The sequence below is a fragment of the Crinia signifera genome, chromosome 2 (assembly GCF_055691185.1).
Source record: "Crinia signifera chromosome 2, ASM5569118v1, whole genome shotgun sequence".
In the NCBI taxonomy this organism is placed as follows: domain Eukaryota; kingdom Metazoa; phylum Chordata; class Amphibia; order Anura; family Myobatrachidae; genus Crinia; species Crinia signifera.
Genome location: NC_139218.1, coordinates 324,097,568 through 324,110,558, shown reverse-complemented (window position 1 = coordinate 324,110,558; position 12,991 = coordinate 324,097,568). Strand labels below are relative to the sequence as shown.

Genomic DNA, 12,991 nt, shown 5'->3' with positions numbered 1-12,991 from the left:
TTTTGTGATAAGAATATCCATGAATATCCTTGTACAATTTGCTAACATGGGTTTCAATTAATTTGTTTTTGTATGAATTTACTATTTTAAAGATCTTCAAGAAATAATTGGGCCATAATTGATATTTATGGTTTAAAAGTGTCTAATGCTGTGTACACACGGTACAATCCAGCATGAGATTTTGACTATATAGTCAAAATTGCAAGCAGATCGCACAGGTTTTTTAACTTGCGATCCCGATGCGTGCTCCCGTGACGGCACAAATTGAAACCCAGATAGACAGGGCAGCAATGACTATATAGTGCAAATCTAATGTAGATTGTATGAAGTGTATGTAAAAAGTACAGTTAGCAAAGATTGTATAGCACTCGAATTTAAAGTTGAATAGCTAGGGAATCTCACTGTGTGTACATAGCATTAGTCAAAAATTAATTGTTTGCAAGCACTTATTCTGTGACTAGGCGTGGGCCCTGTGATTCAATGGGTGTGTTGGGAGTTACTGTCAAAACTCAAATCAAGCTAAGTTGCATACAACCCCAACATAGCATCACCGTTTGTCTGGCTTGCACCCAGAAAGTGGAGGTAATCCTCTTGCAGGTTACTGGTGCAGCAGCAGCATGTACACCAGCACAAGCAATTTTAAAAGGTGATGTTAATCTATAGCGCACCCTTGTGATTCTCAGCCTAGGTTTAACACAAAGAATGAACCTTCACCAAGTGGGTTCATGAAGACATATACAGAAAAAAAGTTTTATGCAATCCTGGGGAAAATACACATACAAAATTTATACACACAAGCCCCGTGCACACGGGGGAGATATACTGCTCAGTTTCTCCTTTTCATCAACGACCAGAGACGGTCGCTGATGAAATGGAACCTCTGCTGGCGCCCAGCGATTAGAACGGGGCTGAAAACGGGAGCGCGCACCCGGCGATTTATCGCTGGGGCACACTCCCATCACTGGCAATATGGTCGCCAGCGATTTCAGCGCCTATTGCCCCCGTGTGTACACAGCTTTACACAATTAAATGTGTGGGTCACTTTCTCTTGGTAAGGTAATCCACAGGAATCCTGTGGATTACTTTACCAACAGAAAGACCCTTTACATGCAATTTGAAATCAATGTACATGTGAGTGCATCCATATACCATTAAATTGGCTAATTGTGGATACAATATTTGCACTATGGTCTGTTTTTTTCTTTTATATCTGGGGTCATCAAAAGTGACCCACACATTTAATTGTGTAAGTGTATAAATTTTGTATGTGTATTTTCGACAGGGTTTCACAAAACTTTTTTTCTGTATATGTACACCAGCACCCACACTCGTACCCCTCGTCTGACTTCCACATAGAGGATAATTCAGACCTGATCACAAAGCTGTGAATTTGCAGCAGCCAGCAATCCTAGAGTGAAATCCCGCCTTGCGAATAAACATGCTCGCTGTGTTTTTCCAGAATGCCCAGCATTTTTCTTGCCACTCCCAATGGTTGGATTCCACCCCCAGTCTCTGTCAATAACTTTGCGAATGGCCAGCAAACAGAACTAGTTGCAGGAGTTCATTGCAGGACGGTTTCACGCATGCATACTGTGAACCGCATGAATGCGCAGTGTATCGATAATCGCTGCTGTTCAAATTTACAGCCATGCGATCAGGCCTGAATTGGGCCCATAATGCTGCAAAACACAAGTCAGTGGTACCATAAGTGCAGAATACAGAGTCACAATTGCAACCAGATTCTTGTGGAAACAATTGAAATGGGACAAGTTCTTGCATTATACAGTAGTGTAATACAGTACCTTATTCATAATAATTCAACTGTAATATGATAAATAATAGAATTGCAACAGAATAAAATATCAAAGAACAAATATGATGCGAGTTTTGTAAAATCCTCGGCGCCCCGATTGTCGCTGTACTTGTATATATTAAGCAAACAATGTAAACATCGCTGTCCCACGGCGACCATGTGTACAGCTTTTTTTTTGTGTGTGTGTTACATTTTTACAACTGTGAGCCTGTGACGATGACAGCTGCAGCCCTGTACACACAAGGACCGCCCCGCCCCCTCCTGTGCCGCGATGACAGGCAGCGGCAGCAGGTGCCGCAGCAACACCCGGTGCCCCGGAAGGACAAGCCCCACACGCCGCCGCTTTCCGGAAGCACTCGTCTCTGGGCGTTCTTTTTTCCACCATCTTGGAACTGAACTCCTCTCACAGTAAGTGTCCCGTTCCGTATCCGTCCCCATCCTGAGGATTAGCAAAGTAAATGATCGCCCAGGCGGCAGCCGGAGGCAGGGAATGGGGTGCTGTGTGGGGTGGTCACTGTCTGGCCGGGCTGCGGGGTCCGGGTAAGGTGTAGGCAGCAGGGAAGCGACCGGCAGCCTGGGCTGTGTGTGGGGTCAGGGCTGGAGCAGCACTTGTTGCTGTGACATGCGGGGGATAGTGATACCGCGTGTGGCCTGGGCTCCCGCACTGGCTGCGCTGCCACGTCCAACCGCGCTACTCTCAGTGCTGGGACTCGCGCCGCATCCCTGTGTCTCTGAGTAAAAAGTATAGTGGCTCCTTGTGGCGCATCCGAGAAAGCTGGAGTCTCTTTCGTAGCTCCATTATGTTAGATGGCTGGGGCCCGTCCTGGCTGTGGGGTTCTGATGCCATGGCTGGGGCCCGTCCTGGCTGTGGGGCTCTGATGCCATGGCTGGGGCCCGTCCTGGCTGTGGGGCTCTGATGCCATGGCTGGGGCCCGTCCTGGCTGTGGGGCTCTGATGCCATGGCTGGGGCACGTCCTGGCTGTGGGGCTCTGATGCCATGGCTGGGGCCCGTCCTGGCTGTGGGGCTCTGATGCCATGGCTGGGGCCCGTCCTGGCTGTGGGGCTATGAATCTTTAGCGCTGCCATGGCTGCAGGGCACTGATGCCATGGCTGTGCCCTGTCCTGGCTCTTGTATGTTGTGGACCTTTAAGTGTTTAATGCTTATCAGTAAAGTTGTTTTCATAGTTACTTTATTGAGGAAGATAATAGCTATGTGACACTACTTTCCTCTTTGCAAGTTAAACCAAGTACATGCTATATAATTTACAATGTGATGATTGTCTAGTGTGTATGAAAGTGTTAGCTATTAAGCAACTTGAAACTGCGGCTAAGGTGAGGTTGTGATCACATGTGCCGCACATATTAGATGTCATCATGGGCTTGGGAACTAGATAAATATGGTGCACACTGATCCGCTAATCACTGTCAGGTCAGCAGAATATATCTGTAGGTGTGTACTAAGAAATGTACAACTTTACTGGATTTATATATAAACAAAATACCCAAATTGTGTGATCTACTGTAGTGTTAATTTTAGAACCCTGCACCTTTCGAAACATGTGCAGTTCCTCTTCCCTCCGTAAGGTGTCGCTCTCTGCTGTGGTGTTTCCAGTACATTCTGGTCTGTACAAATCTAGAACCACTAAGCACACAGTGACATACTGAGCAGGAGAAGGGGACTGCACTTGTTTCGATAGGTGCAGGGTACTAGAATGAAAACTATACTACTCACTCATACAAATCCATAACTGCACAATGCTTGCTTTGCCATAATGCACAGAAAAATTCATGTGTTTACAGCATACTGTAGGGTACATAAGCTGTTTCTAAAGTAGTATATTCCACTACCACGCATTGGTAGGCCAAGTCAAAAAAGAATACATTAGGGAGAATTCAATTCCAGGAGACAGGGTGCGAGATGCCGTGCTGTTGCTGGCATTTAAACAGCAATTGGCTCACTTTGCCTGCAATTGAATTCACCCCATTGTGTTAAAAGTGAACACAAAACCGCACCTTACTGCTAAATGTACTGAAATGGAACTGAAATGTGATAAGTGATGTGCATTGTTTTTATTTCTTTTCCTCTTAGAAATGCCTGGTGAAGCCACAGATACCGTTCCAGTTGCGGAACATGAACTCCACCAGCCTCAAGTTGAGACGGGTATGTGCTTGAGCCCACCGCATGTTCTAGCTCACTTTCCTAAAATCATTCATCCACTCCTATAACCATATGAAAGCTGTTTACATTCAGTAGGAATGCCAGATACGGTGTTCACAATCCTTTTATACATGGCAGTTGCATTTGACAATGGAGTGGCTGTGATGAATGTGGGAAAACTGCAGATGTGTGTGATGAGTCCACCTTGGTGCTGTGACACAATAACACAGTAATGCTGTATTGTGAGCTTGTTTCACATCCACATGTCTGTTTTGTTTAGGGGGATATCCCCTTGTTATGATGGTTTGTAACTTACCGCACTTTGCCTGCTGCTTGTTTCTGGGCTTGATGGAGCATTGTAGAAGCACTTTATGCCAAACTGGGGGGGGGGGTAGTGATTTTGTAAAGCTTAATTGTGGCAGTAATTCACAAGTTGTGCTTGTTTGTACAAAGTAACATTGAAAAGTACAGTTAAAGACTATATCACTTTATTTTGTTTATCGTGAGCTGCTTTTACTTCATTGTCTTTTTTTTAAAATTATTATTATTATGTCAAACACAACTATTGCTTATGCCAGCTTTTTTAAGTTTCTTATACAGCGCAGCAGGTTCTGTTTGTGCTTTACAATTTAGAAATAGGGATAAAACTGGGTAGTTGCAGACAGTTAAATGGTAGGAGGGCCCTGTTCGCAACTTACAATTCCCCCACTATGTTCTTCTGCCTGGGAATACTGGGTGGGACTCATGGGTGTGGTATAGGGTTCTGACAGTCATTAGCCCGACATCGTGATCCCGACTGGCCGGACTCAGACAGCATGGCGAGCGCAACAAAGCCACTTGCGGGCTCGTCACGCTGCGGGCGCGTAGGCTCGCTACACTCGCCACCTGTTCTATTCTCCCAAGAGGGAGACTAGCCAGTGGCCGTTGGGAACCGTCTGTTGGTGTTTTAACAGTTGGGATCTCGACTGTCGGGACTCATTTGTCCTAGGCCCCACTTTCAGAGTTTTTATGCATATGGTGAGACTTTAATATGTTGCTGGGGTTTGGCAGTGTAAAAATACCTAGTTTGTTCAGGATAAAAGACTGCTAAAGATTTCATGTGCTGTATAATGGGGCTTGTTGCTGTAAACCCATTCAGTGGCACTCCCAAGAATGTTCCGGGTTATGCTCCAGTGCTAGTGTTCATTCTAGCACCCGCTATCTTTGAAAACCCATGCAGTTCCTCTTCCCTGCCTGGGGTGTCGCTGTGTTTCTAGCACAGGTCTGGTTTGCATATCAGTGCTGATATACAGACCACACTGTGATATAAGCACTACAGCAGACAGCGACACCCCAGGCAGGGAAGAGGAACTGCATGGGTTTTCAAAGATAGCGGGTGCTAGAATGAACACTAGCACTGGAGCATAACCCGGAAAATTCTCGGGAGTGCCACTGCCTGTGCTCCCTCCTGCTGGGCAGCGTCGTTGAGATCAGCGCTGCACTCGGCTTCAGCTGCTGCCTGGTCCCGCCTCCTTCCCCTGGCTGTGTGCCGCGTGACCTTGTAATGTCATGCCGCACACAGCTGGGGGCAGGGCCGGGCAGCGGCTGATGGACTATGAGTTACAGTGGTAGGGGTTTTTTTTAGGGAGCGCTCCCCACAAAAACTCTCCCAGTGGGGAGTGCTCACTAAAAAAAAAAAAAAACACCACTTAAGGGGTTAAAGGACATACGTTAATAAGTAGGATTGTTTTTGGGCGGAGGCTGGGTCTTTATTTTTTTTCCAGCGCACTCTGATCAAAACTTGCACTTGGTGATTTTCACCTTTTATTAACTGTAAGACTTGAGTATGTTGTAAAAGCATGTGGTAGTTGGTAAGTCACGCTTATTCATCTGCTGCTGCTATTACAGCAACTTCTCCCTCAAGCTCTGGGGAGGAGGCTGCTGCACCCACTGAATTGGCAGCGGCAGCTAAGGAGACTGTCACTCAGAACCTGGAATTGGCTAGTGAGGCTTCTCAGACGGAGGCGGCACACACTGGAGCCTCTCTCGAGCCTTCAGGTAGGTCTCTAACCATCAGTGGCACATAACAAGTAGGCTCATTTTAAAGAATGAAATTGTTAAGTTGTATCTTCAGACATTTTGAAAAATAAACTGAGATCACTGGTCGGTATGAATCTGACACTCTCCTACTTCAATATTACACATAGATATCACAGTAAAAAAAAATTCTAGCCCTTATGTTAATCTGCAGAATGCTGGTGAATTAGACTTCTCTTCAGTCATGGCAGGGATGGGTTTCCTCTAAGCACTGTGCAGTTGAGTCCCACCCTTGTCTGTTAATCTGCTTGTGGGAAAGTGCTGAGCTAGGACATCAATTGACGTTTTCCTTTACTGCACGGTCTACTGATCAAAACCTTTTTTGTGACTGGTTTTAAGCTTTGTGTTTGACGGTTTCCTGTTTTTAATATGTCAATATGTAACCAATAATCTTAGTATGCGGATCCAGGTAAACATTACAACACTTCTAGTCTAGTGAAGTTGATGTTGGCTTTTATCACATCATGTCCTTTTGTTACGTTTGCCGTTCAAACTTTTTTTAAACCGTTAAAATACTCTTATTTTGAAAAGACAAGTGACCTCTTTCAATTTTATTTTTAATTTAAAAAGAATATATTTATATCGTATTACATTAGTGTAACTTGTTACACACTGGTTTACATGAACTATCTAATGGTGAATCCATAGAAAGTAAAAATGACTTCATATTCATGGCGTGCAAAAAAAAAACTACATTTTTACTCTACTTTGGAATGTAAGAATAGTTCTACATTTTGTACTGTATTTGTTACTGTTATACCCCCAGCTACCGGTCCTCCTGCACTACCTGAACCTCAACCTCCAGGTATGCTGACTGTGGTGTTCTGCATCCCTCACTAATTGTGTGCTGTGTCTAGTAACATGCTAACACGTAGGGAGTAGCTTGGCTTATTAGTTATTACATAGTGTGGCTGAATAGTTTTTTTTTCCTCTTGGTAATAAGAACACTGGTGATAAGAACACTGATGGTTATGCTGGTGCTTCATCTCCGTTATTGTGGATGTAGATTGTTATTGGTAATTCTGTTAGCAGCAACCTTCAACTTAATGTCTGGCTATTAAGACAACATTTCATTTCATGGTCTCGAATTGCTACATTTTGCACCATTAATGAACCTTTTCTGTATTTTGGCAATGTATTGCAGAGCAATAATTCAATTGTTTCGATAGGTGCCCAGTAAACCCACCCCACCTTATCGTTAATAATGAAAGGACTGATCAGAATTACTGAAGGTTAACCGATATTTGAAAACCCATTTCTAGGATAGTGCATTATTCAATCATGACTTGCGTCAGTCTAATGCAAATCTATTTAATTTGTGGCTCAAAACCATTTTACTTAACATTTACTAAAGCTTTTTCACAGTGCCTATTTATCTTTACTAGGTAATCAACAGGTTTTCTACAAACTCTTCTGTACATGACTAGCTGATTTATTTAAAGAGAGCAATTCAATCGCTGCTTTCAGGTGCTCATATAGTCAGAGGGAAGCACTTCAGCTCGCATCTGCCTTCGGGGCTGAAAAGTGTGAAAACCACAGTGGTTTGGGCGCTTAAATGGGAATTTAAGAAGGGTGTAGCTGAATCCGGTCCTAGTGGATGTGCATATGTGTCATGTGAGCCCAACAAGTGGTGATTCAATTGAATAGCTCCTGGGAATGCCCAGAAAACAATTGAATAAACCCCAAAATGACTTCTATGTGAAGGCGCATACACATAGGGCAATTTCAACCCTTTTTAACTAGATCACTTAGAAATAGAGCACTGATCGATGTGTGATCACACACGTCTCTATCGCACACAGGCAAAGCCAGTGCTTGCACTGGCTTTCCCTAGATTGCGGGGCTTTGCCTGTTGAAAGTTTGGCAAAGACCTGCTCACCACAATCGCTAAGCAGACATCAGGGGGGTGCACCGTGATGGTCTAAATGATTGTGCTCCCGAACGTCTCTCAGCAAAAGAGCCTGGTCACCCCATGCGTATGGGGCTTCAGTCACCGGTTCGTTCTTTTTAAGTCGCCAGTTTAGATCCAGTTAGCTGCAGGGTTTTACTCAGTAGCTGCATGTAAAAATCTATTAAATGCAGTCTTTGGGTTTTAAGACGGGGTTAAACCTACAGATTCCAGCACTTAATGCTGAATCTTTACATTGAATCGTACATACCCTTAGGCGAAGTGTGGGAATGATCTGTGTGAATTTGTTACGTTACAAGCACTAAGACCACTGTTTGCATGTTTCTTTCTTAGCTCAGACAGTGCTCCCAGCCAGTGTGACCACAGCAGAACCTAGTCCTAAAGCTGAAGGTATTGACCACATGTCCAGAGTCTGTCAATTTGCCATATCTAGTTACTATCTGATATATTGTATTGGTCCTACTCCTAAATATATTTCTGGCAATAGATTTCTTAAGTTGAAATAATAAGATTAAATAATTATAAGACAAAGCCCAAACCCACTGATGTATCTGAAGCTTCAGGTACTGAGATACTTGGCCAGTTCCCTACCTTTTTGTTTCCAATTTATTGGGTGAATGTAGAAAATGTTAGTATATTCATATATTTGATTTAGCCCCAGAGACAAAGCCGCCACCGCCTGCTGATGTCCCTAAAGTTCCTGCGGCTGACTCCAAAGCTCCAGGTAGGGAGATAATGCTGAGTAATGTGTGACTAGAGCCACAATGTAACTGTAGCATGTGCATGAGTAATGTCATGCATGAAATCCAGCACACTGAGCTTATTTACTTATTTTAGCACACAAGAAAAAGTCTCCACCCACTGGTGCCCCAAAAGCTGCTGTTGCGGATTCCAAAGCCTCAGGTATTGTGGCTGCGTGAGCTGTTTGGTAATCGCCATTCCTGGCATATAATAAGGCATTACACCAGTGATCACTGCTTCTCATATATTACATGGGTTTTACTATATTTGCGTTAATAAGTGAATCCGCTATACACGAGCAGGTCATGGTTTGCGTTCTGAGATCGACCCATGTACCGTACCTAAACACCCGACGACCAGCCGAAATTGTGAGTTTGGGCCTGAAATCATTCCGATGTGTGGCCAGCTTTATACTACACAACCTAATACCATTTCGCACAACCAGTTTGGTAAAGCTGGCCATACACTAGAATGACCTGCTTGCGATTCTGGTTGTCCTTTTCCCTTAGACTCCCTGGCAGCCCTGGACTGGGTTTGTGGCTATTTTGACACACAGTTTGCCAACGATGTACTAAAGATCCATCATGTGATCCAGCTGCCGCATACGATCGACCGTCTCACGACAGGGTGGGAGGCTCCGGGAAACTGCCAGTGAAATGAGGCCGGTCGTGCGAGCTTTAGAGCGACCGATTGCATGAGCAAACAACTCACGATCTGCACCCAATCACAACTCATCAGACATGCAGCACGTATGATCTGAGGATTGGAACCACATCGAACTGATGTACCACACGATGTGCGCACAATCACTTGCACGACCAATGAAGTTGTGCAGTCGTACACGATTTGACTCTATAGCATGACCACCTTAAGCTCCCACACTCGGGTAATTTACCACTAGTTTCCCACACGCTGACCTTTAGTAGCTGATTACTTGTAAAGAGTCCATAATGCATCAATACATACAATGCCAAACCTGGTGTATTGTGCACCATTGGGCCCACAACGAGCTGATTTGTTTTTTTGCTTTAGCTCCAAAGGTAGAGCCTCCTACTGATAAACCTGCAGTGCCAGTTATGGATTCCAACGCTCCAGGTATTGGTTGCATGGCAATAAATCTGATGTGTCAATTTGCAGTGTCTGCCATCTATGCTCAACATATTATAATACAGAATGTACGAATGATTATGACCACACACTTAGTCTTTTATTTTTTTAACCCTGTATCGACCTTTTCAGTGTCAACTATGTCCATGTTGACCTTAAGTTTGTGTCGACATTCTGTCAATGTCAACATGTTGTGTTGAACTAGTCAATGTTGACATTAGTTGTCGACCCTCTATACCATAATCTTGTCCGTACCTAAGCACAAGTTTTTCAGTGGTGTTTGTATGGCTTTATTATTTGGCAGAGTGAAAAGCTCAAAGTAATCTGACAGAAAAGACCTATTGTCAGGCTCTGTGTGATTGGTTACTGTGTCATGATGGTGTTCTAAAACAGTCTCCCAGTATAGTGTCGTAGGTATAGTAAAGATGTTGCGGATTCCAATGCGTAATTGCAGTGTTCTCCCTAGAAAATGTTGCCAGCTAGGTGGGGGTCTTCATGCTTAAAACTGGACATGGCCTCACAATAGTACCAAAGATGCTTCTGATGAAGGGCTACCTGAGCCTGAAAGCGCGCTAAAGCCAATCACTGCTGCTGACCTGACTCCTTAGGATAGGACTGATCTCAGACTATTTCTGCTGCCGCTGATGGTCCTCTAAGAGTCTTATACCCCATGTGGGTGATATGCGATTTTACTTCCAACCAATGATTTAGGGTTACTTGGTGTTGAAAGCAATTGATTATAGAAAAAATTGTGTAAGTGGATTGTATATGTGTATTTCGCCAGGGTTGCACAAAATCATTTCTTTGTATCTGGTGGTGTTTATTTTATTAACAGTTTGTTATATAGCGCACACATATTCCGCAGCGCTTTACAGAGAATATTCGAACATTCACATCAGTCCCTGCCCCAGTGGAGCTTACAATCTATATTCCCTACCACATGCACATACACAAACATGCTAGGGTTAATTGTGTTAGGAGCCAATTAGCCAACCAGTATATTTTTGGACTGTGGGAGGAAACCCACGCAAGTACGGGGAGAATATACAAACTCCGCACAGTTAGGGCCATGGTGGGAATCGATCACATGACCTCAGTGCTGTGAGGCAGCAGTGCTAACCATTACACCATCCATACTTGGCAAATGGACAGAGCTATGATGTGGCGAGCAGTGATTGGTTCTCCATAGCTGCTTGTGAATGGCATCACATGTGCAGCTGGAAATTTAAGATGGTGGCATCAGTTTTCTGAGTGCAGCACGGCATTGGTTGCGAAAAGTGCAAGGCGGCAGTATTATTAAGTAGAATAAAGCATGGTCGGAAGTAATTTGGTTCAAACTTTATAGGAAAACTGGAATATTTATCATATGCAGCACATATCTAATTTTTCCTAATGAAAATATTGATTTAACTGTAGCTCCAAAGATACAGCCTCTACAAACTGATGTCCCTGTAATACCTGTCGCTGATTCCAAGGCTCCAGGTATGGTGGCTGCATGGTGGCTGCATGGTGTTAATAGTGGGTTCTGAAACTGCGTGCCAGCATGTTATTTTACCAGTTTTACAGAACTTGAATCACCTGTAGCAGCAGAAGTTAAGCAATTGCATCTGTGTCTGGTTTATTTAACCCCTTCCTGACAGAGCTAGTTTTGGCGTTCCTGACAGAGCCATTTTTTTCAAATCTGACATCTCTCACTTAAGTGGGGATAACTTTTTTTTGCTTTTACTTATCCCAGTGATTTTGAGATTGTTTTTTCGTGACACATTGTACTTCAAATTAGTGGTAAATTTGGGTCGATACAGTCTGTGTTTTTTTGTGAAAAATACCAAAATGTCGTGAAAAAATGGAAAATTTAGCGATTTGCAAAATGTTAAATTTTCTGCTTGTGAGACAAATAATCATACCACTCAAAATAGTTAATAACTAACATAGACCATATGTCTACTTTATATTTCCATCATTATTTCAACTTCCTTTTAATTTTTTTGGACACTAGGAGGCTTACAATATGAATAGCAAATTCTCAAATTTTCAAGAAAATTTCAAACACTGATTTTTTTAGGGACCAGTTCAGTTCTGATGTGACTTTGAGGGACTTGTATGTGAGACACCCCCATAAATGATGCCATTTCAAAAACTGCACCCCTCACAGTATTCAAAACAGCATTTTGGAAGTTTGTTAACCCTTTAGGTGTTTCACAGGAATTAAAACAAAGTGTAGGTGAAATTTCAAAATTTCATTTTTTTTGCAGAGTTTCAATTTTAATACATTTTTCTAACGAATACAGTAGATTTTACTAGAGAAATGTGACTAAAAATTGATTCCCCCAATTCTTTGGTTTTCATAAATATCCTATATGTGGCCCTAGTGTGCACGGTGACCAAACCACAGGCTTCATAATAGAAGGAGCACCTACTTGATTTTGGAGCCTCCTTTTTATGAGATTACTTTTTAGGCACCATGTAGGTTTCTAGGCACCATAAGATGCTAAAAGTTAGGAACCCCCCCACAAGTGACCCCATTTTGCAAACTACACCCTTCAGGGAATTCATCTAGGGGTATAGTGTACATTTCAAACCCCCAGGGGTTTCACCAATTGTGGTACAACTGGGCAGTGAAAATAAAAAAAAAAAAATTTTCATTTTCACAGCTCAGTTGTATCAAAATTGGTGAAACCCCTGGGGGTTTGCAATGTACACTATACCCCTTGATGAATTCCCTGAAGGGTGTAGTTTGCAAAATGGGGTGACTTGTGGGGGGGTTCCACTGTATTGGTGCAACATAGCACCCACCATTCATTCCACCAAAATCTGTGCTGCAAAATCCAAAAATCACTCCTTCCCTTCTGAGTCCTGCCATGCACCCAACTGGTATTTTTTGGTCACATGTGAGGCATTGCCGTACTCGGGAGAAATTGGGGCACAGATTTTGGGGTGCTTTGTATCCTTCATTCCTTGTGAAAATGAAAAATTTTGAGCCAGATCTGCATATTTGTGTAAAAAAATGTAATTTTTTACAGAAAAATGCAGTTCTGGCTCAAAATTTTTCATTTTCACAAGGAATGAAGGATACAAAGCACCCCAAAATCTGTGCCCCAATTTCTCCCGAGTACGGCAATGCCTCACATGTGACCAAAAAATACCAGTTGGGTGCATGGCAGGACTCAGAAGGGAAGGAGTGATTTTT

At 43.3% G+C, this 12,991-nt stretch overlaps 1 protein-coding gene across 50 annotated transcripts in view; it reads left to right on the top strand.

Moving 5' to 3' along the window:
* The first annotated feature begins 2,070 nt into the window (after window positions 1–2,070).
* Window positions 2,071–12,991, top strand: part of NACA (nascent polypeptide associated complex subunit alpha) — a 54,884-nt gene continuing 43,963 nt past the window's right edge. For 36 of the 50 annotated variants that reach the window (XM_083169274.1, XM_083169265.1, XM_083169285.1 and 33 more), the window contains exons 1-9: window positions 2,071–2,221; window positions 3,903–3,974; window positions 5,859–6,008; window positions 6,814–6,852; window positions 8,290–8,346; window positions 8,612–8,680; window positions 8,794–8,859; window positions 9,730–9,792; window positions 11,221–11,286. In XM_083169274.1, the coding sequence (XP_083025400.1) occupies window positions 3,905–3,974; window positions 5,859–6,008; window positions 6,814–6,852; window positions 8,290–8,346; window positions 8,612–8,680; window positions 8,794–8,859; window positions 9,730–9,792; window positions 11,221–11,286 (580 nt within the window). In that variant the 5' untranslated portion in view covers window positions 2,071–2,221; window positions 3,903–3,904. Of the gene's footprint in view, window positions 2,222–2,248; window positions 2,268–3,902; window positions 3,975–5,858; window positions 6,009–6,813; window positions 6,853–8,289; window positions 8,347–8,611; window positions 8,681–8,793; window positions 8,860–9,729; window positions 9,793–11,220; window positions 11,287–12,991 lie in introns of those variants that run through there. The other 14 variants (XM_083169286.1, XM_083169281.1, XM_083169264.1 and 11 more) reach the window with 11 other exon arrangements.